Source organism: Rhipicephalus microplus, chromosome X, assembly GCF_043290135.1.
Source record: "Rhipicephalus microplus isolate Deutch F79 chromosome X, USDA_Rmic, whole genome shotgun sequence".
NCBI lineage: Eukaryota > Metazoa > Arthropoda > Arachnida > Ixodida > Ixodidae > Rhipicephalus > Rhipicephalus microplus.
The window spans coordinates 7,307,468-7,328,595 of NC_134710.1; the positions used below are offsets into that span (position 1 = coordinate 7,307,468).

The 21,128-nt window shown below is 44.5% G+C and overlaps 1 protein-coding gene across 10 annotated transcripts in view; it reads right to left on the reverse strand.

Moving 5' to 3' along the window:
* The window catches only part of LOC142777415 (uncharacterized), a 498,660-nt gene that overhangs the window by 48,773 nt on the left and 428,759 nt on the right, over window positions 1–21,128 (reverse strand). For 9 of the 10 annotated variants that reach the window (XM_075881769.1, XM_075881776.1, XM_075881775.1 and 6 more), the window contains one exon: window positions 17,429–17,507. In XM_075881769.1, the coding sequence (XP_075737884.1) occupies window positions 17,429–17,507 (79 nt within the window). The remainder of the gene's footprint in view (window positions 1–17,428; window positions 17,508–21,128) is intronic. The other variant, XM_075881768.1, reaches the window with a different exon arrangement.

Consider the following 21,128-nt stretch of genomic DNA (forward strand, 5'->3'; position numbering starts at 1 on the left):
AAAAACATCGTACACAAGAAGCAGCACACGAAGGTGTCTATTTTAGTGAAAAAAAAATGAAACATATGTTATTGGTGTGAAGCACATGGCGAAGCCTCTGCACAATCAGGCAGACATGCACTTGGTGCTGTCTCATTCGCGTGCCACAAGGCCAAGAGAAGTACTCGTTGTAGTTTGGCGCTGTTTTGGCCACCTGCTCAGTGCCTCGCCAGCGCGATCAGAGTCAGCAGGTTTCTCAGCCGCCTTGCAGGTGACACCTGTTGGTTTGTCCGAACAAGATCCCCAGAATAGTATCAGGCTTGCCTAGTGTAACAAGGCGACTTTGCATAGTGAGAACATCGTGATAGCTATATGACACATAAGACGTCTGCGGGCTCACAAAAGGAAGGACTGCGTGATGAAGACTGTAATCACCATCAACGGCTTATGCTGCTTACCAAATCGAGTCCTAGAGGTCATTTTGCAAGCCCATTTGACAAACCCTATAGATATTTCTCTTTATTAGAACTATTAGTTGATTTCTCTAAGCTAGTATTTATTGCTGAGTCCGTAGAACGGTGATGTTCAGTGGCTAAAAGTGAGAAACGGCTAGCTAGAATGAGCATTGCACAATGGATAGCATGTGCCACTGCAGTAATGTTTTCTGTTCTGCGTACAGCAAAAACTTTGCTCTACTGGGAAAAAGACTGACGAGGGCACTGAGAGGCTACAGTAAAAAGCAGGGCAAACAAGATTTACCTCCTGCAGATCCAGTTGCACAGGGGGCCACAAGGTGGTTAAAAAAAGAGGAGCACAAAAAGCGAAAAGGGAGAAAACAAAAAGCAGACAACAGTTAGACACTCGGCAGCAGGGACGAGAAAGTCACACGAGAAATTCACAACACAACGACAGCACAGCACACACTTGGTGCGATAACAGCGCGTGCCAATTTCTTGGCAGGCCGACATGTGCAGGACGAGCACAGAGTGCGAACACAGGTTCCAGTGTGCATTATTTGCTAGGTAACAACATTTCGCGCTGCCCGTGCGGCAGTTCATTTGAAAAGCAGGCGTCTAGCAGCACGAACTATAGCTTGGAACTTAGAATGTGTCTCCTTCGAACATGATGGCTTCACTGTCTCAATTGCTCAGTTTTAGAGAAAGCAAAGACTTGTCACTTTTTTTTTGTTCGAACAGTGTATACAACGTTAGGTTGTATGCCCAAACCACCGCACTTTATGCTACGTCACTTCTAACCGGGTGCTGTTTTTTAAAGCTTGAAGTGGCAGGTAAGGGCATACCAGTACGAAGCTTTGAGCACATAAAGCACGAGGATATTCTCATCTTGCTTTCATAATGACGGGAAGACCTTTGAATCCATTATTGCTTCTCTTCTATATGCCCTATCAAGAAAGAACAAATAGTATTATGCATAATCTATTCAATGTCCGAATAAAGTTCAGAGCAGGATCAATGAAGGGAGGACATTTTTTTTTTCTTGTTTGACACCAGCAGATAACAAGGATATAGATTTGTACGATTTCAAGTGTATTGTAGGATCTGTGATATATATCTGAAAAAAGTTTAGGAGACGAAAAGACCACTTGCCGCTGGCAGAGTCTGAACCAATGACCTTGGGATTACACGCGCGATACTACGACTAACTGAGCTACAGCGGCGATCATCCCCCCACAATGCATGCGAACGCTGGGAGTGTTATTCAGACCTCGTGTTAGCCATGACAGCAAGTGTGGGACACTCTTTTTACTAGCCGACGTCACGTAGCATGATCCTTTAACTAGAGGACAGCTGTCCCATAAGCCCTCGCACAATGTGCTTAAAGGCATCAACTCTGCCACAATGAGACCTTCGCCATGAGTGAAAAAGGAACCACTCTGGGTTCGTTTCCTTCTGTGGCACAACCTCGATAAAAACCAGCAGATAATGAAGCCAAGTGGAACATAAATGGCATACTGTTCATTCATTTCGTTCAAGTAAATTGTAACAATTGCGACATAGTTTTGAAGAACGTAAAGCAGACGAAAAGACAAATGTCGGGTTTAAGTGCATATAAATACCCCACAAAGTAGACGAAGGGGCCATCACCGCTGTAGTTCAGTTAGTAGGGGCATCGAGCGAGGTTCGGGCCCTGTTAGCGGCAAGCTGGTTTTTTGAACACTTTAGCTTCTTCACACCTGATATTGATTGGTATGTGGGGTTTAACGTCCCAAAACCACCATATGATCACCTGTATCACAAATATTACAATGCACTTAAAACAGTACATTTATAGTTGCCTATGCCGTTTTCGGCTTCGTTGTTTGCTGACATTGAAAACAAATGTATCTTGAAAATAAGGAGTCTGTATGAACAAAGAATATTTCATAAACCATTTCTGAAGTTTAAAAGTAACCACCAGCAATTTTTTCATGTGCATCCATGTGACATGATAAAGGAAGCAAAAACCAATTTTTTGGTGCCTGTTAGTGGGACGAACAAGCTCGCCGATAGCAGCATCTATTCAAAGAATGGTACGCAGAATACGCCGCGAATAGTCGTAGGTTTTCGATATGGAGCGACTTTGTAGACACAAAACGTGCTGTAAAAAGCCGGCTGTGTTCGTGGGCATGCGTGCAGTGGTCGACATATTCCGTTAGTTTGCACGAAGGCAACGGCGTTTCTCAACATCAATACGTCAGAAGCAACGCAGAATCGAGCGGCAAGGATAAGAATATGGCCACATACTGTAACTATAATTATGGATCAGAGTACTAACAATGATTTATAGTGAAGCATCAGAATTTTCAGCTAGGCTATGCGACATACCTTTTTTTGTAACTTTTGAATGCAATAAAAAACGGATGCTTGAATCAGTCCTTACAATTCTTGGTCTTTGAATTTTCATCAGTTGCTAATATGTTTTGGCCATATTTGTCGGTCCCTTGAAGGCCTACGATCTTTGGGAACCACAGAAATAAATACCTACAATGCCGTAATCTCTATTATGATGAGAATGCGTTACTGGATTTTATGCAACATTGTAATACTACCTACAACTTACAGAAGAAAAAACAAGCCTTTCGTCGAGCGCTACACCGTTTCGTGGCATTCGCCTGTTGAACGATTTCTTACTTTGCTTCACGCAATATCCCCCTTTATTTATTCTAGAACACTGCAACTGTGTATACCACTTATAGTTCTTGCACTTATTTAGATTATTGGTGTTTATGATTCTGTATCAAGTCGAGCACAATGGCCAGGCAAACGCAAGCGCACAGACAATAGCCAAGATTGGACCAATGTTCAAAGAGTGCTTGAAAAAGAGTGATGTTGGTTTTCCGTAAACTGACTTCGCTGCCACCATGCGGCTGTTTTCACCATAGCCGGAATGCGCGACACTAAAGCTGCAGTGCTTGTTGTAGTGCTTATGCAAAACAAAGAACCATACTACAATTGTGAATTCTATTCTGCGACCCCAAAAAACATGAAAGTACAGTGATGACAGCCCAGAAGCTGCTGCGACAAACCGCGAAGGCCTCATCTGGCAGCATGCTGACATGAACAAGCATGGTTTAGATCTAAGTCCAGACCAACGACGGCGTAAGCTCTTGCGAAGACCATCACGATACAGCCAGTGGCGTCTACCAGAAAAATTATCACATTACTTCAGAAGCAAGTTGAATCGTGTCTACGGACGGCCTACCCGAGGCAGCCGATGCCACCCTTCCGAGATGTCAGTGTTAATAGTGGTTCGACAAGGTCTAGAAGCTCTGAACGTTTTCCCTGCAAGGAGACAACCACTGCCAGAAAAGGGCTATTTTTCTAAAAGGGCCCCATGCTCGCAGCGCGGCCGAGTGTAGCGAAAATGAATCAGTGCTCTGTCTTTAAGCAGACTAGCCTAGGAAAAGAGGATGACGAAGGGCAGAGTAAGAAGAGCCGACCCAAAGCGAAAATGTGCTGTCTATTAGGTCTTTTATATATATATATATATATATATATATATATATATATATATATATATATATATATATATATATATATATATATATATATTATGAGGAAGAGCTTTATTCGAGACGAGCTCGAACTGACACACTGATGATGATATCTACAGATAAGGAAATTATACAAATGATGATGACACGTCCAATTGATAAAGAAGAATCGGTGACTGCGCTCACACTAATTCCCCGTCACGCTGGAAGCGGCCTCCTGTCCGCGCGAATGAGAATATTAGGAATTGCCCCGGGTATACAGTTTCAGTCGAGAAACGTGCACAATTTCTGTCCCACAGCAACGGTGGTCGGAGGGAGCATTAAGTGGTGAGATGCGGTAATGAATGAGGGACGTTTGTTCAATCATCGTATAAGGTCCTATAAAACAACTGAGGAATTTTTCACATAAGCCGGGCACACGCACGGGAGTCCACAGAAGAACTTCGTCTCCTGGGGAAAAGGTGACAGCACGGTGAGTTGAGTCGTAGTGAGACTTGCGAGCTTCTTGAGAGATGCCGGTGTTGATTCGGGCCAGATGACGGCAGTGCTCGAGGCGAGATAAAAATTGTGCAGATAAAGGGCCTGCTGAGGTAGCACGAGCCGAAAGGAAGGAGACGTCTACAGTTATACTTTGACAGCAGCCATGGACCAGAAAATAGAGAGAAAAGCCGGTGGTGCGTTGCGTAGCCGTATTGTAGGCGAACGTTATGAATGGTAAAATGGCGTCCCAGTTCGTGTGGTCAGGGTTAACGTACATGGCAATCATGTCCGAGAGGGTACGATGAAAGTGTTCCATCAAGTGAATGATATGTAGAAGTTGTTTTGTGGATGGTGTTGGCAGCGCGTAGAACCTCAGCAACAATAGAGGAAAAAAAGACCTTGCCGCTGTCGCTGAACAGAACACGTGGAACTCCATGGCGTAAAAATATGTTACGCAGAAAAAAATCGGCTACTTCAGTGGCTGTACCAGCGTGCAGTGAGGCTGTTTCTGTGTAACGAGTGAGGTGATGAACAGCCATTACAATCCAACGATTTTCTTTGGAGGTCACAGGAAGGGGGCCGTACAAGTCTATCCGACGACATCGAATGGCAAAGCGGGACAAGGAAGAGGTTGGAGAAAGCCAGAAGGAGCAGTAGTGGGTCGTTTCCGCCGTTGACATAAGGCACACGAAGAAACATATTTGGCAATGGTGGTTGAGAGGCCAGGCCAGGTGAACCGACTGCGTATTTTGTCGTACATTTTGTGATAGCCGAGATGCCCAGCAGGAGGATTGTCGTGGAACGTCTCAAGAACCTGACGTTGTAGACAACGTGGTATAACGGGAACCCATTTGTTTCCTTCAACGTGGTAAATATAGCGATGTAAAACACCATCGAGAAGTTTGAATTGTTTCAGTTGTCGGCGAAGTCGGGCGTTCGGAGAAGTGGATGTGCCTTCTAAGCGTGCTATTATGGAGCGGCAGTAAGGGTCAACGCCTTGATGCGACACAAGGGCAGGGTTGAAGGGCGGCCGGATCTTAGCCAACTGAGACCTGCGATGGGTAATGCTGCGGTGGAAATTGGTGACAGTGGGCTATTATGGTTGAATAGAGGGCAGCGAGAGAGAGCATCAGCATCTTGGTGCTTCTTACCAGACCTGTAGACGACATCAAAGTTGTGCTCTTGTAAACGAAGCACCCAGCGACCAAAGATAAGTTCTTTAGTGACGAAAGCCAGCACAATGCGTTGTGGTCGGTGACGACTGTGAACTGGCGGCCGTGGAGGTATGGACGAAATTTTTGTACTGCCCATACAACAGCAAGGCACTCTTGTTCGGTTATTGTGTAATTTTTCTCGGCAGCAGTCAAAGCACGACTGGTGTAAGTGATGACACGTTCGCGTGCGGTGTTGTCACGCTGCAGTAGAACGGCACCGAGACCATGACCACTGGCGTCTGTGAGAAGAATGGTGGGTGCACCTGGATTGAAGTGACATAGTACCGGGTCGGATTTCAGGGCTTGCTTCAACACCTGGAAAACCTTTTCACATTCTTTGGACCAGACGAATGCCGTGTTACTTGCGAGCAGTTGATGGAGCGGAGAGGCAAGCTTTGCGAAATCATGTATGAAGCGCCGAAAGTAGGATGCCAAGCCGAGCAACAAGCAACAAAGAGAGATGTCTGTTCAATAAATTCAGCAATTCTTGACTCTGGGCTGCTGTCAGATCAGGGCTTATAGTCACCATAGAGGAGTGGGAGAGTTGAGTGGCGGCGTGCTTGGCTCTGGTAGGTCTTCTTGACTTGAAAGGGCAACAATTGCAACAGGATGCGAGTCAATAGCGCATGTGACTGCTGATCCACAGGGCAACAATAAGGGTTTGGGGGTCTGATTTAATGCAGTAATAAAAGGAGACCCTTCAGAAAAACGAACCAGGCCTGGAATGATCAGAATGCCTCGATGTACCGTGTGGCCATAAGGTAGTAGAAGCACGTCGCCATCCACAATGTTGATGCAATCAACGCTGATTACTTCTTCTCGGGATGGCCAAAGAACATAATCTGAAGTGGTGACGAGACAAATGCGCTCTTCGTGTTCCGATACAGAAGAGTTGGTGGGATTGAGGTGGATGAGGCGCTGACAAGTTATAGAAGCACGTCAAGATGCAGAAAATCGCACCCCGAAATTAGTTCGAGGGTGCACTCACGGAGAACTGCAACAGCAATATGATGACAAATACTGTCTACTATGCAAACACAAACTGTACACTGGGCGAGTGGGCGAAAAATGGCATTTGTCGCAGCAGGGAGAGACGGGCCCGAGTAAGGTGTTGTTACTTTGCGGAGACGGGAGCAAAGGTCAGAGCGAATAATAGAAATAGCAGCGCCAGTATCCACTAGAGCTTCGACGCGTATACCTTCTACTAACACTGTTAACAAGTTCAATGGTCTGTCTGGAGAAACTGCTGGCTGTCCGGTGGATGCAGTTTCCCCTCCTAGAACTGCATTGGGGAGTTTTCCGAGTGGGCATTCAGAACATTGGAGGCGGGTCGCAGAGGCGACACGGAACGAGGATTGGGGATGGTGAACGACGGCGAGACTCACGGGAGTTCACAGGCAGATCAATACTGTCAGGTGGAGAGGGTGAACGCTGAAAAGAAGATCGGTAAGGCGTGCGCTGGTAGTTCGTGAGTGGACTGAAGCGTCCGCGTTCCTCTGGAGCGTAGCCATGTTGCTCGTCCTGTTGGTGCCTTTGCCAAAAGTGAGATATATGACCCTGATAGCCGCAATAATAACACATTTGGCATGGAGGACACGGCATGGCATAATACGGCTGTGGGCACATTGGTGGTGACACTGACACCACAGGTACATGGCCATCTGATGTAGCCGCTGAGATAGTGGTGGGTGCTGACAGTGCCGCGACTTCTGCGTACGTTGATACCTGACCAGGTCTCGATTCGGCGGAACAAAGTGGATGTGACGCAGATGCAATTTCTTGCCTAATGATGTCCTGCAAGTTCGTTAGAGCTGAGGCTAAAGTAGATGGTGGAGCGCAGGAAGAGCAGCGCCCATGAAGCTCCTCACGAACGAGGTCGGGGACCAGGCCACGGATGTCGAGGGCCACAGGAAGACGAATATACGAGGCATCATGGCAAAGACGAAGAGACTGAAGTTCTTCTAGTCTCTGGCAAATGGTGATGACATCTTGAGTCGTAGTAGGGTTTTGCGACGCAAGGGCGTTGAATGCAACAGTATTTATGCCTTTGATAATATGGCGTATTTGGTCGCTTTGAGGCATAGATGAATTTACATGCTTGCACAAGGCAAGAACATCCTCAATGTACAAGGTGTATGATTCCCCCGCCAGCTGAATGCGTTCAGCAAGCTTCTTCGCTGCTGCTTCAGCGCGAACGCTGGGGGAACCGAAAATCAGACGAAGCTGCCGTGCGAACGTGTCCCAGTCGGGAAGATTTTGGAGGTGGTTCCAAAACCAGGTTTTGGCAACATCAGCTAGGTAGCAAGGGACCGTACGTAACTTGTGTAGGGTATCCCAGCTGTTCAACTCGCTGACTAGGTCGTAGGCGTGTAGCCATTTTTCAACATCATCCGATTTGAGACCCGAGAATACTGGCAGATTACGCTGGTGGCTGTGGATGGCCAGGGTCGATGGCGGAGGCTGCACTGGGCTGGTGGTGTTGGATGGACCAGGATTGTCTTGCACTACCATGGCAGGTGGTAGTAGATGACGACCTGAGTGGAGCTCCAGTACTCACAGTATACACACACACACACACACACACACACACACACATGCGCACGCACACGCACACACAACGCAAGCGTATATTTCGACAGTTGCAACCAGAAGGCCAGACTCTGGTTGAAACTGTCGAAATAAACGCTTCCGTAGTTACCGTCCTCAGGGAGAACTATTTGACTATATAAAAATATATATGCTGCACGTAGTATATATGCCGCATTGCGATGCCTGTGGCCTGCAGTATATCTATCGGTCAGACTGGTACGGCATTCAGACTACGGTTGAATAACCACAGAGCCCACACACGCAGTCTGCCAAATCTGCTTTTTTCCAAGCTTATAAACTTGCTACTGAACTTGCCAGGGCACTCATTCGAGAAAACACGAGTCATCCTCCTCCAGTCAGGCTTCCACGGGACTTGTGAATGGGAACAAAAGGAGTCATACTTCATCCACGAATTCCAAACACTATCACAGGGTATCAATGAAAGCATCGGCAACCTATCGTTCCTTAGGTCGTGAAGCGGTAAGATGGGACAGGAATCGAGTCTGGCGTAGATTTCATTTTTAAAATTTTTTAATCTTTTCAAATGTTTTTAATAATTTTTAAACTTTAAAAAATTTTCATTTTTTTAACCGTAACTGTTATTTTAAAAATAGTGTTATTATTGATATTCCTCTATATGCTCAACAGAGGTGCCCAATAGTTATTGGGGAATAGAACAACCGGAAAAAATTTTCCATGTACAATTCGTATATGTACCTTTGTTAGGTGATTTTTATTTCTTTACTTTATTAATATTTTATCATACGTATTTCAGTTTTATGTTACTTCTTGTCTGTCTGCATTTCCCTGAGTTTCCGAATTTGTGCACTTATATCTTGCAGAATATCACTCATTCCATTATATTTGTTATTATTTGTTTCATTTTCACTGTTCATCTTTCTTTATATTTTCTTTGCCATTCTGTTTGACTTATGTTTGCCTTATTGTCTGTAAGTGGGAGAGCCCAACCAGCACCAGCCAATTTCAACCATAGGCGCTTCGGGGAGTGGTACAAAAGGGCTGTAGACATGCACACAGTCACATTGATGTGTGCCTTCTCACCCTAGATATCGGCTTTGCTTTCCAAACCGCCTTTTGTGCTTTCACCATCTTTGCCCCGAAATCTGCCCCCCCCCCCTCCCCCACATATGGAATGTGTCAGTATAGTTTCAGTGAAAACGAAACGTGTTTCTCCTTTTCTTTTTCTAACTGACCACTGAAGGGGCCGAATCAGGCACTCTCTCTTCCGGAATCGCTCGTTTTGCTACAGGCAATTGCCTGTCACCCAAGCTCACCCACAATGTCCCTCCGTGACCTTCAAAGACGCTTCGCGGAAGCCATCCTATCCCCCTCTTTCTTTTTCCTCCTACCCCCTGTTTTTTTCTTTTCTTTTTTTGGTTCTTTTTGGTTTGCTCCAGCGAATGAAAGGAAGAAGAAACTGTTCGGCACAGCATATGTCACCACTGTAAAACACCACTAATTTGTTGCTCTCTCCTGTTTCCTTCTCGCATCACCATGTCGATGCGGCAAGTGCGCATAGCGTTGCACTTGTTCGCAAACACTGACGAAGACCGGTCCACCGGTCGATACCATTGGTAATAAAATTAAGACAACCACTAAGTTGTGTTTCTTCTCTTTCCAAGTACCCATTGAAAAAAATTTTTCATATATATATATATATATATATATATATAAGTGTGTGTGTGTGTGTGTGTGTGTGTGTGTGTGTGTGTGTGTGTGTGTGTGTAGGCTTTCACCTTAGCGTTTTCAGTGAGTGTAACACATGCTTAGGTTTTATATATTTATTTATCTCATATACACTCAAGCGCCTAAGTATTCTAGAGAGATTCGGGGTACATGTGTGCAAAAATAAAAACAGTACTAATTTATAAGCAAACATTTTCAGTAATATTTAGAGGTTTGCTGTGGGATATTGTACAATTCTAATTCATGTGCCGGTATACGTGAATAGGTGCAAATTACCAATGCAAAATTAAAAGGCTCAGTTGAGTAACTAACAAAAATTCACTCATTTCGTTCTTAACTAATTGAATTATCACCCACACTTCAATTCAGAATGTTTCGCCGTGTATTTCAGAAGATAGATCTACCTGGAATGCATTCCCGTGATGCCACCAGTTTTGAGATCACAATTCTCAAACGTTACAGAGAAAGGCAATGTCATTCGTATTGTATTCTTAACGAAACACACTTTCATGTATTGAAGCCTGAAATTAAGTAGTACACAATGTATTCCTTGGAAACTGTTCTTCACGCCTGAATGCGCATATCGCGTGTCAGCCACAGTGCGTCGCGACGCCCGAATGACGACATGGTTCAGCAGGGCATCGTAGAAAAAATAATTAAGGTCAAGTTCCTTGAGTTTGTGACACACACCCATGCTAAGGGATTGGTCAAGATTCGGATAGTTTTCATGAAAGACTTTTATAATAAAATATGAGGATTGGTCTATTCAAGAGAAAGAAAAATAATGAAACATGACGAATTTGATTAGCGCTTGTGTTTCTCGAGTATGTCTTCTTTGTCCCAGTGTGTTTGCTACGAGGCCATTTACGATGGACCAACAAGCCCATATCAGTACCCTTCTCACTGACAGCAATTTAAATAAAAGAAAAAATCAGTGATTCTAGCCCTTAGCGCCTTGACCACAGGCGAGCTACCAATTCTGTGACTCAACCTAAATATTTTCCTATAAGTACACAGAGGGACTTCTGGCACTGGTGTCTCAGGTATCTGGAAGGCACGGCGCTTCAACGAGCATGAAATTGATGGGTACTACACAGATTTGCCTAATCTTCATACTTTTGGCTCCGTTTAGCTTCACATTGCTTGGAGTTTGTTTGTCACGAAATGATAATAAGCAAATGTTCAGCATTTACAGATGACCACCTTAATCTTCTAGGCTCATAAACTGAAATGTGTTCATGAAGTTCACAACCGTCCGTTCTTTGATTCAAAACAAATTAAACCAAAACACAGCAACAAAAAAGCCAAAAGTGCATTCGAGGCCCGCAAGTTCACAGAACTTGGCAAGTTGTTGTACAACCCATCATTCTTATGGGGGCTGAATGATCACAGTGCCAGAGTCCCCTCTAGTTAATTTTAGAAAACAACACGGCTCAACCACTCAACCAACTCCACCACATTACACGCTGGTCTTGGCGATATAGAACGGGCATTATGAAGGTAGCACTGTCCAAAGCGTGAGTCGAAGCCACGACTGTGATATAAAAAATCTTCATTTTGGAACTTGTTTTTATTCATGCAAAACAAGAAAACTTTATTGTTTGCTGAAATAAAGGCTTCATTTTCGTAATACTTAGATCTCTGAGAAATTTGCAACTTTTCGTCTGGTTTTCTCAGGCGGCCCATTTTCGTTCCGAAAAAGAAGGTGTGATTTTGCTAGATTCCATTGGCTTCCATTGTTTAAAGCTTAGTTGTAGTGGGAACAAAATCCGAAGCTGTGATGTTAACGATGCTGCATTTGTGCAGTACAGTGCCCCTTTAAAAAGTTTTGGAATTTGTGCCTTTACAATAACTTTTATTGCTGAAAAATGACACTGTCCCATATAAAACTTTAGAGCTTCAAGCAGTGGCCAGTAAAATTGCCAATCATCAAGTGCGCCTGAAAGCTGGATATTCCCGGTTTTTCTAACTATGCAGCACCCTTGTGCTCGCGAGCCATTTTATAATATTTTTCTTAACAATGGAGGTTAAGCTCCACTAAACTCCGTTACTCATGTGCAAGAAATTTCATCATCATCACAAGACACGCTCTCTTCATCGTCTGATTCGCTCCCAGAGCATGTCCATCGGGCATGAGATGGAATAATTGGCAAGAGAACACAGATTGACGGACATAAATAGAGGGCAAGCAGAGAAAGGACACAGAAAGGCAGAAAAAAATAAGCACAAAAAGTAAAGAAGAGAGGGGAAAAAGAAAGAGAGAAGAAAAGAAAGAGCTAGATAGACAAAGAAAACGAGAAAGAAGGCTTGGCTGACTTCAGGTTTAGCAGCAACTGTGCAAAGCGGCCTTAATATGCAATATGCTTCTCGGTATATCGCAAGAACCCTCTTTGGCTCAAGCTTGTTCCCCAAATCTCCCTTGTCAGTGCTCCTTTTCTCTCGCATAAGACTATTAGCAAGCCATACAGATGAAAAAAAATCTTAGTCCTAAGAAAACTGTCGCCACATCCGCAATGTGAATGATGTTAGAGAAGCTTGCTTGAATATGATCAGGTAATCTGCGAACCCTCCATACACATGTGCGACGGCGTTGGCGCGGGATTGCTTTTTGCGGACGCTAGGGATGGTGGTCATGTTGTTCTCGAACCGCACGCGGTCGCATACCCTAGCCGCTGTCGCCGAATGTGTGGTCGAAGAAGTCGCGCTTGACACACGCGTAGGCGAAGCCTATGTCGGGTAGCGACCGCATTTTGTGCTTGGTCGCTGCATCCCGCGCCCGCACATCGGGGTTCTCTTGCCGCAGTTTCTGTATTGCTTCTGATTTGCTGGCCCGCAGCTCCAGGTTTTCTTGCGAGCGAGCCCTCTTCGCTTCGGCCTCCCAGGCTGTCATCGCAGGGTCTTGGCGGCGAGCCCGAGCTGCAGCTGCGTTGCGAGACCGCCGCGCTGCAGCTTTGGCTGATGGGTTGTAGATGCAGTCGAGTGGTGACCAGGTGTGCTCACTGCGTAAGATGCCGGCGAAGAGAAAGAAAGCGGACGTGCCGAGAGGAGAGTGCGCCGCCATGAGCGACGGCGTGCCATTAGTGAGCATTCTTATAACCACCGGAAAACCGACGCCTTGGAAGCCCTAAACCAAACACCATTGCAACCTCTTTTTTTCCTGTCTAGGTGCTACATGCCCGGCCCATGTCTGTTTCCTCTCCTTGATTTTAACTATGATATCTTTAACCGCGATGTGTTCCCTGATCAACTCTGCTCTCTTCTTGTCTCTTAAGATTACACCTACCATTTTCCTTTCCATCGCTCACTGTGTGGTCCTCCATTTAAGATGAACCTTTTTGTAAGTCTCCAGGTCCCTGTTTCGTAGCTAAGTACCAGCAAGATGCATCTGTTATATACCTTTCTTTCGAAGGATAGTGGCAATCTACCCTGTCATGATTTGAGAGTGCTTGCCAAATGAGCTCCACCCCAGTTTTAGTCTTCTAGTTCCTTCAATCTCGTGGTTTGGCTCTGCAATTATTACCAGTCCTAAGTAGACATAGTCTTTTACAACTTCAAGTACACTGCTACCTATTTCGAAGTGCTGCTCCCTTCTGAGGTTGTTGTACATAATTTTCGTTTTCTGCAGATTAATTTTAAGACCTACATTTCTGCTCTCCTTGTCTAACTCCATAATCATGAGCTACAATTCGTCATCTGAGTTACTCCGCAATGCAATATCATCGGCAAAACGCAGGCTACTAAAGTACTCTCTGTTAACTCTTACCCCTAACTCTTCCCATTCCAGGCCTCTGAAAACCTCCTGTAAGCGTGCAGTAAATAGCATTGGGGAGATTGTATCCCCCTGCCTTACACCCTTCTTGATTGGTATTCTGTTGCTTTCTTTATGAAGCACTATGGTAGCAGTTGATCCCCTGTAGATTTCTCCCAGGATGTTTATATATGCTTCATTGACGCCCTGATTGCGCAGTGTCTGCATGACTGCTATATTCATCAATCCATTAAATACCACCTCGTAAATACCTTGTTGCAGTGCCCTAGGTGCCATCGCCCCCAGAAAGAGCAATGACAATATAGAAAGCTCAAAGCTACTTTTTTGAAAAGGTGGTTCCAGAAATCTTTGCTATAGGTTTTGATATCTTCAACATTCTATAAAGAAGTGCTCGATAGTTTCTGCTACATTACAAAAGTTACATTGGGGGAAAGGAACAAATTCCGGCCTGTGTAAGTAAAATTTTATTGACGGTAGTCCGCATTGCAATTTTATTATTGTTATTTCCGATTGCCTTGTGCTGCATCATGAGCTATTTCACGGATACCTAAGGCGCTGGAAACTTGTGTCACTCAGTACAGAAGATTTAGTATGTTCCTCGTGCAGACAAAGGTTTCTGAATCGCATGAACGTGTTATTGCGGGATGGTTTTAGAATATTTAGAATAGGTCCTTTAACCGATGCTGCCGCTAGGGTGTCTACCGCTTCATTTAATTTTAATGCAGAGTTCGAGGCCAGTATGTTTGTTATTCTTCATTCTCGTCTCGTGTGCGTGGTTTAAACCAAGATAAATCCATACCAACTCGTTCAAGCTTCCATTTTTATACAAACATTTCCCAAGCAATGAAGCATGGTTTTCAAAGCACATGTAAAATGTTGATTAATTGATTATTCGATAAAAACATCACATTGAAAGCAAATAAAGCCTAATTTGATTAACAACTAACAACAGTTCACTTAAAATTTTCAGTTGACCATTTTTAAATTACAGAGCTACAGTTACCACGACACATTTTTCTCTTCCTTTTCTTTCAAATCCACTTCGAAGAAGCGTGCACGCGTATTGTCAAAAACCGACGCCTTGTGAAACCCCTATATTTTGGAAAGTAGTGACATTCTTCAATATACGTCATCTCATTGAGGAGCCGGTGCATCCATCACGCTGAATGGCAGGAACGCGCACTGCCAGCTAATCAGGTGAGCCTGACGTCACGTGAAACGCTTGGCACGCTTTGCGCACGCCAGGCTCGCAGCTCTGAAAGTGCTTTAGAGTTGAATTCCGAGCTTCGTTCTTCATGGCGATGCCTGGCTGCTGTGCGTTTCAGTGGAGCAGCACATAAGTCAGACGAGTAAAATATGTGATATTCCCTGAGGCGAAGAAAAAATGCCGTGCGTAGAAAGCACAGGATTCAAAACATTGAGAGAAAGAACTTCACCCCTTCCAAGCACGTCGTTCTTTGCGAGCTAATTGTTAGCAATTTCGTTCTATATACCTGGATATCTGGATGAAGTTGTATAGAGATTATAATACTCATTGCATAACGGAGCTGTCCATTTAATTCAATAGCGAACATACATAATTGTGAATGTAGTTTTTTCTGAGTGAGTCACTATGCTATGCTATTTTCTTTGTGCCATGACAAAGCTTTGTCCAAAGTCTGTAATTTTCAAAATATGGAATTTGTAAGCTAGTGTGAGTATTTTCTAACTTATAGCTCTGAACACGTGCATGTGTGGGGTGTGCGTGTGCTCGTTTATGTGTGTATAGGTGTTCACTTGCATTTGCTTGTGATTGTGTATGGCAGTATTTACGCCAGTGTGTGAGTGTGTGCGACCCTATGTGTGTGTTTATGCGAGTACGTGCATTTGGTATCTCTGTATTCATGCTGCTGTGTGACGCACGTATGTCTATGTATGTTTATGCCAGCGTGTGTGTTGCTTTGTGTATGTCTGTATTAACACGTGCATATGTGGGTGAGCGCCTGCGTACGCTCATATTTGTGTGTTAGCTTGCACGTGAGGTGCACACGTATTTTTTGTGTGTATGCGACAGCGTGTGCATGTGTTTGTGTTCGTCTAGACTGTAATTATAACATACCATAATATTGGTAGCTTTTGTATGAGCAGTCTGCTTTTTTTAGGAGACCTATAGATAAGTCGCAAAGGTTATAGAATACAATATCTCGTCATTACATGAGAACAGATTAAAAGCACGTGCACTAATTGAACTCTGGCTTTTTGGTAACACGATCAATTTGTGACGTCGATGTTGGTATAAAAGGGCGTCAGGTCCTTTCATTTGGGTGAATTCTTTGAGAAAACTACCACATTTTTCTTGGCTATTTTTTGAGCTCATCAGGACCACCATAAAAATTCAGTGTGAGCCTTATCTGCTTATTAGCGCTTAACACGCCTCTGTGTTACGGAAAGCCTAAGCGTAAACGGAGTAACCGCTCAGCCGCTAGCTGGTTCTCTTTATTTTTTGAAGTGTGCTCGCTTGTATTTATCAAAGCACATTAAAAATATATCAATCCTGCTTTTGTCCAGGTGGTCTTTGAAGTGACAAACTCTCGCATAATGCGTCAAGGAGCCGAATAAACAAGCCCACTGATTGATTCCAAAGCGGCTACAGCGAGCCAGTGGAGGGTTCAGTGCCGGGCTGGCGAAGAGAGGGTAAAAATCTGAGGAGAATCAAGGAGAAAAACGTGGGCATAGAGGAAAGTGTCGCTATTTTCAAAATATAGGTGCGGCATTGTTGCAATCAGTGGAGAGGCGACCTTGAGTGCAACCACTGATGTGTACAGGACACACTTGTGTACACCCGCAGACACATGACAAGGCGCGAGCAGGAGGAGCTAAAAGATAGTAAAGCAGCGTCCTTTAATAGAAACTTGCCGACATTTTAACACCACATTGCATAACGTTTCAATGTGTGACGTCCCCCCTTACCTGCTGTGCCCACCATACGTAAACAAAAGTTTCAGCATGTGTTTCTGCTGTCACTCAATAATAATAATTGCCGAGATTATACGCACCAAAACTGGGATAATAATATGGGAGATGCCGTAACAGAAGGCTCCGGAAGCCTGTAGCACCTTTAGCACGCACCAGAGCACACGGGCATTTCGCTTCCATCGGCCAGGATCAAGCACCGCCAGAACAATAGTAAGCAGTAACACGCACTGATAACAAGGCAGCTGTGTTCGCACTCTGTGACTTGTCCTGCCCTCGGTGTTCGTTAGAAGGATAAATGAAGCTGAGGCACCAGAAAATCTCATCACTCCAGCAGCGCGCATTTTCGCGTAGAACAGCACTGAACGAAATGTGACATGCATAACAAGACAAGGCTGGCTTCAAAGCAAACGCCGTTCAAAGGAAAGCCTCACACTTCTATCAAAGGTAAGAGAAGAAGAAATAAAAAACCAAGATGTCATCCATCAGCACGAACACTTTTCGATGACAGTCCACAGTGGTTTCACACTGGTGGAGCACCGACTAGCCCGAAGATTGTTAAGTATACTACTTTGCTCCGTCACTCAGTTAGGCGCTTCCAGAGAAAACTAATCTCAGGCTTGGCAGTCACAAATCGCAGCTAAGAACAAGTTCTCGTAATATCTGAGGGAACTAGAGTGGCTACAATATATGAGTAAGCATATTATTATATGGAAGGTCTAAAAAAACTGGCACAGTAACTTACCGCTCCGAACTTGTGAAGAACGAGGTATTGCTCAGCAGAGGGGTTCATGCCAACATTCTGGAGTTTCCAGTTCATAATCTGAAATACACAGAGAAAAAGATTATTTTTGGTCCAGAATTTGCTACTTGCAATCAGCTATGTGGGCTGAAAACTTTGATAAACATGGACTAAATATTGATCGCCGCTAAGTGCGCTGTAATGACTGGCTTCCCTATGAGATACACCCATGATAAATCCAGATGTTGCAGTATGCATGCATTCTGGGAGCATTTGAAATGTTATGCGCAAAGCCATTCTTTTTCTAACGGCTCGGTCAAAGCGTCGACCGAAAAGCCACGCCTGGCTAGGGACAAAGCCAATGCAGCCAGGCTTGAAAACAGAGCTCAAACGTTTTGAAATTTTTTACCATTTAAGTTGAAATTTTCTTTAAAAATTAAAGAAACCACCTATATTATAGCTACGACTATGTGCTTTCAACTTTATTAAAAAAAATTCGATGTACATTTGCCAAGAAAATTTTGAAAACTCACATATATCTGATAAACTCCGATTTCATGAGGCCATGCGATCTGGTCCTATTCTTTATCGCAAGGGAAAGTTCTAAGCAATCATTCATACAAGTTTTGGTTTGACACAAATAGTCTATCACGCGTCAACAACATCTCGGAGACCGCACCCGTAGCACATTTGATAGTGGAATTTTTGCACATGAAGCGAGAGACACCAACAGATCTAAGATCGTAGGCACACCAAAAGCACACGAGGGCATATTGGCGTGCAGTCCCCTGTCGAAACTAAGGCGTGCCAAGCGACAGCAGCACCAGGGTGCCTATACGAGCCTCACGCTACCCAGGCTTTGCCACCCACTGCCGCCGCTGGCCCTCTCAAACAATTTCAATACAGTAGTTTGCAATCACGCGGAGTATTTAGCGTGTGCGATTGGTCAGCTCTCTCTTGCGAGAGAGGACAGTTTCAGACACTCATGGCAGTGAGGGCCAAGCTTGAAAAGGCTGCTCACAAAAATGTTCACATGCTCACATGATGCACTTCTGTGGCGCATCAGGAGAAATCTCATGCAAGGAAAATGGGAAGAAAATGAAAGCTTTGCCGCGACTACGTGTAATAGCGATTTGGTTGAGGAGTCTCCGTCCTCTAAAGGAGCCATTGTTTGCAAGCTTCGTCACGTGACAGCATTGCCACCAGCAAGGGCACTGTGAGAATCGCGGATCATTTACAATTGCAGCGCCATGTCCATATTAAGAAGCGCCACGCAGACACGAGACAGATCTTGCTTAATTGTTGGTGCTTTGAATCAACAACTGCGTTTGAGTGAATGCAGGACGCTTCATATCTTTTCAAGAGGTCTAGTCATGCACGCTTACTTCTACGCCAGAATCTGAACAGACCTGAATGATTGGAGTTCGATTTGTACGCATGTATTGTCTTGTTATTTTTATCTCACAGGCAACTTGCCACAGTAAAGATTGCTAAAAGAGGTGTGAATACCATGCCACACCAGTTTTGCCATGCACTCTTTATCATGCTATGGTTCCATGGCACCAGGCTGGTGGACCTCTTGGCAGCCTCTTTCGAAGCAAGTGTCCGATGCACGCACGATGCCAGATAGTGACCAACTGTATCCCAAATATCAACGTGGCTTTGACAGTGCAGTAGGGTGTGTGCCTTCAGTAGTAGGCGAATGCCTTTCAACTATGAAGTCCTTATGACAACCCTATTCTATGACACTCCATGGCAATGTTCGCTTGTACCACGCATTATAAGACCTTGCGACGATAAGCTCACTGATGAAAGACGAGCCCGCTTTTGTCACCACAATCTCGTGGACGTCCTGCGATGGTGGTGCTTGCAACATTTTACGATGACGATATTCCTGCACGTAGAACCCTCATGATAGACTTACGAATAGTGTAGCAGTGTATCGCAGCATTGATGGCAATACTGATACAAACCGCCCTTCAGAATATTGGAAAGCCCTTGGGCGATGTAGCTGTACTGCGCTCTGACTAAGCTTCCCACAAGTAGAAGCTTGACAATGACTTGCAATTCTCGAATCTCAAATTCAAGGAGCTTCACTTCGAAAATACACACCACCTACTGCACAACCCTCTGGAAGGCAGAATCAGAACAAGCTCGTTGAAGGCAGTTCCCGATTTCATTGTGTATTTCTTGCAATGTTGAAATCGCCGCGGGAGCTGCGCCGTCAGTTTGGTCTTGTGTGCTTGGCCATGTGTACGACCATCAAGTCACTGAAAATTATATGTATGCCAAGGTGGTTGTCTTCTGATGAAGCTCTAGAAGATATTTTGGGCTATTGGTGTGCCATTTTGTCTTTCTTGAGAAGCGGCGAAGTCAAAGGAACGAAGTGTGAGAAGCTCAGAAGTCTTGTTTCATCGCCCGAAGCTGTGCACGACTTGCTGATAAAAATGAAGATTCTGGAGACCAATGCGTGTGCTATAATATCCATCATGAATCATCTCTAGGCAAAGTACTCTGCCACACCAAGCTTATGCCATACTGGGGATTCATGGGCACGCACTCATCAGTCAATGTGGGGTCCAAGTGAAGTCTCTGTATCGGATGTTACAAGTATGCAAGACCTGCTTGACAAGAATCAATGCTAACCGACTGTCGCAGACTTTAATGAATACTGTGCTGCTGTTGCCGAAAAGGGGAGACAGACACCTGTGCTACCAACTGCAGTACACCAAATATTCGTGTTGTACTGTGTTCAAACTGTGAACCCAAATGTGAGACATGAGCTTCCCTTCGCGTTACAAACCTATGCACCTAATTTTCAATTAGTGCTTCTTCAAACTGATGACTTGAGTCAGCTCCTGAGTGACTTTGGAAACTAGAAGTGCTATGAAATACGTAACATTATTGAACCTCTGTCATTTTTGAGACTTCACAATGTCGAGTGGCCAGTGCTTTTTTGATGCGCGCTGCGTCTTCTGGCGCTTCCTGTTGGTCGATTCTACGAAAGATTAAAAAAACGTGGCATCTTTTATCTCTGTGATTTTCCTTGCGATTTTGTATAATATGGCCGTATGACCGAATAACGTGAAATCGCATGTTTGTTTTTTGATGGAAACGTTTTGAACTCAGGAAAAATTGAGAAGCATCGCGGGAGGACGACGTCCATCTCACAAAGAATGCGTTTTGATAATCGATCATGGTGAGAGCGACGCAAGCTATATATCACAAGTATTTTTCTGCGTGGCTCAAGTAGAAGTAATAGAGAAATAGCTGATTTGATGTTCTCCAAGTCAGGGTAGCTTAAGTATTTAAAACAATTTTCTAAAAACGTGGCTTTAGGAGTGATGCTTCTTATTGTGTGGCTTGTGTGTCCCTCGTGCGTAACCACCGGTGACGCATTCCCGAAAAAGCGGTCCTTAGAATGTCCGCTGGATGGTGGCGCTTGTATATTACGAATACATGATGAAAAGGTGTGAGATGGCGGTACTTGAAGTGTTCACTAGAGAGACAAATGGACGGACGGGCAGGCAGACAGATGGACATACAGATAGACTGATAGAAGCACTGACGAACATAGAAACAGAGAGGCGTATGCACAGACAGATGGACAGAGAGAGGAAGGGCCACACGGCACAGACAGACAGACAGACTTTTCGTGAAATAATAGCAATGAGGCATTGTCCACAACTAAAAAGTGTTATA